This window comes from Amborella trichopoda, chromosome 10 (assembly GCF_054954075.1).
Source record: "Amborella trichopoda isolate Santa Cruz 75 chromosome 10, AtrichopodaSantaCruz75HAP2 v2.0, whole genome shotgun sequence".
Taxonomy (NCBI): domain Eukaryota; kingdom Viridiplantae; phylum Streptophyta; class Magnoliopsida; order Amborellales; family Amborellaceae; genus Amborella; species Amborella trichopoda.
Genome location: NC_142345.1, coordinates 15,303,308 through 15,305,885, shown reverse-complemented (window position 1 = coordinate 15,305,885; position 2,578 = coordinate 15,303,308). Strand labels below are relative to the sequence as shown.

The window sequence follows — 2,578 nt, the reverse complement described above, 5'->3', positions numbered from 1 at the left end:
AACGGAGCTTGACCCTCTCATCTTCAGTTCCTCCCTGATATATAGCAACACAGAGTGAGGGTATTTAGAGCTCAAGGGGTCGGAATGTCTCACCTCCATAGACCAGCGAATAAGGAGTGGAGTTTGTAGCATTCCGAGTGGTGGTGTGATAAGCCCACAGAGCTTCAAGCAGCTTCTCGTGCCAATTCTTATTTGACTTCAAAATTGACTTTCTGAGCACCCCGCACAAAGTTTTGTTGAATGCCTCAGCCAAATCGGTGGCTCGAGGGTAGTACATAGTCGAGTATTTCCACTCGAAGCCGAACTGGTTAGCTAGGCGATCAACATGATGGCTTCTGAACTGGGGGCCATTATCATAGATTATTCGGTCCGGAACTCCAAATCGATAGATGATGTGATGACATAAGAAGTTGGCTATCGCGGTCCCTGGGACCTGCTTGAGAGGGATCGCTTCAGCTCACTTAGAAAAGTAGTCCATCGCTGCAAGAATGAAGGCATGACCCAAGGTAGGAGGGGGATTGATGGGTCCTACAATGCCCATTCCCCACTGGGAAAAGGGCCACGATGTCACTGTAGGGTGGAGAGGCTCCTGGGGTTGATGAATGAGGTTTGAGTGGATCTAGCACACCTGACATCTTTTGGCATAATTTAAGGTGTTAGCAACCATGGAAGGCTAGTAATAGCCAGACTGCGTATACACTCCTAGAGCTTAAGGCCAAACTGATGCAGCTCGTACATGTCGGAGTGCACTTCCTCGAGCACTTTGATTGCCTCTTGTGTATCAATGCATCTAAGGAGAATTCCATCAAATGACCGTTGAAAGAGGACATCCCTGTCGAGAAGGGTGTACTTGGTAGACATCCATCGTATGCCATTGCGTTCGGCCCGATCCTGAGGTAGCCTTTAATGCTTTATGAAGTCCATGATATGCTCCCTCCAGTCTTCTACTTTCTCAACTGCTGCACTCATCGAGTTGAAGAATTCGGGCTCCTGCTCCTTGACCTTGGATTCTTTTCCTTGAGACATTTCTTGCTATGCCTCAATGAGATCTTTGGCTGCGAGCAGTGCCCCGAATGAGTAAGGTGGGCATTTAGGGAAGACATCCCTCTCATCATCTGCATCAACTTTGGCTCTCAAGTCAACGTGTCTCCATTTGGTTACCCAGACTGGGGTGGGCCTTGAGGAAGACAATTGAATAGTGGCGCTAAGCTTTGTTAGCGCATCAGCCTGCGAGTTTAGCCTTCTAGGTATATGACTCATGGAGTAGTCAATGAACTGCGTCATGTAAGTTTTGGTCGTGTCATGGTAAGGCTTGAGGGTATCCTTCCTTACGTTATAAATCTCTTTAAGTTGTCGGATGACGAGTTCAAAGTGGTCAAAGATGTTCAAGTGCGCAAGGACTAGCTCTTGGGCGATTTTCAGTCTGATTATGAGGGATTCATACTCAGCTTCATTATGAGAAAATGCTTCTGCAAGTGAGAAGGATAAAGGGATTATCCTACCATCGGGAGTTAAGAACACCACTCTGGCTCCCCCTCTATCAGACTGGAATGTTTCGTCAAAGTACATTTCCCATGGCTGAGTTAGCGCCGTACAGAAAACGTCTTCATCTGGGGGGTCACTTGACAGGGGAGATTCAGAAGGGATTGGGTGAGCTACGAGGAAATCTGCTTGGGCTTGACCTTTAACTGCCTTCTGCGGCACATATGTGATGTCGAACTCCATCAGTAATAATGCCCACTTGGCCAAACGTTCTGACAAGCATGGCCAGGTCATAAGGAACTTGATCGGATCTGCCTTGGAGATTAACTTGACCTCGTGATCGAGCAGTAATGGCAGAGATTCTGTATTGCAAAGATCAAGGCTAGGCACATCTTTTCGATGGGAGGGTAATTCTTCTTTGCTTATTGTATTCTGCGGCTAAGATAATAGAGCATTGTCTCTTTCCCTCCATCATTGTTCTATGCCAGGAGTGCTCTAAGTGACCCATCAAGGGCGGTCACATATAGGATGAGAGACCTTCCTAACACTGGCATAGAGCGTACAGGTGGATTCAAAAGTACTGCTTGATGTCATTGACTGCAGCTTGGCACACCTCATCCCATATGAAAGGTGTGTCCTTCTTTAAGAGGTGTGAACAGGGTTTGCATAGCCCTGAAAGGTTTGAGATGAACCTCCGAATGTGGCAGAGCTGTCCTTGGAGGGACCGCAGCTCATGGAGGGTTGTAGGAGACGACATATCTTGAATTGGTTTGATTTTGACTGGCTTGATCTCCAGCCCACGGTACCTCACGATGAACCCTAAGAATTTTCCCGAGCGTACACCAAAGGTGCATTTCATGGGGTTCATCTTAAGCTGGTGACGCCGCAATCGCTCAAACACCTTTTTAAGGTCTTGTGTGTGAGTGGCTTTTGTTTCAGACTTTACTACCAAGTCATTTGCATAGCACTTGACCTCCTTATGAATCATGCCTTTGAAGATGGTCGTCATGGCTCGTTGGTACGTGGCACCGACATTCTTTAACCAAGGCATCACAGTGTAGAAAAAGACACCTATTGGGGTAAAGAATGCATTGGC

General features: G+C 47.2%; 1 protein-coding gene across 1 annotated transcript; it reads right to left on the bottom strand.

Annotated features, from left to right (window-relative positions):
- Positions 1-1,032: 1,032 nt before the first annotated feature.
- LOC148780063 (uncharacterized) lies at positions 1,033-1,725 on the bottom strand. Its single transcript, XM_088850541.1, has one exon. It carries the CDS (start codon positions 1,723-1,725, stop codon positions 1,033-1,035), a length of 693 nt encoding a protein of 230 aa, XP_088706667.1.
- Between the last annotated feature and the right edge of the window lie 853 nt (positions 1,726-2,578).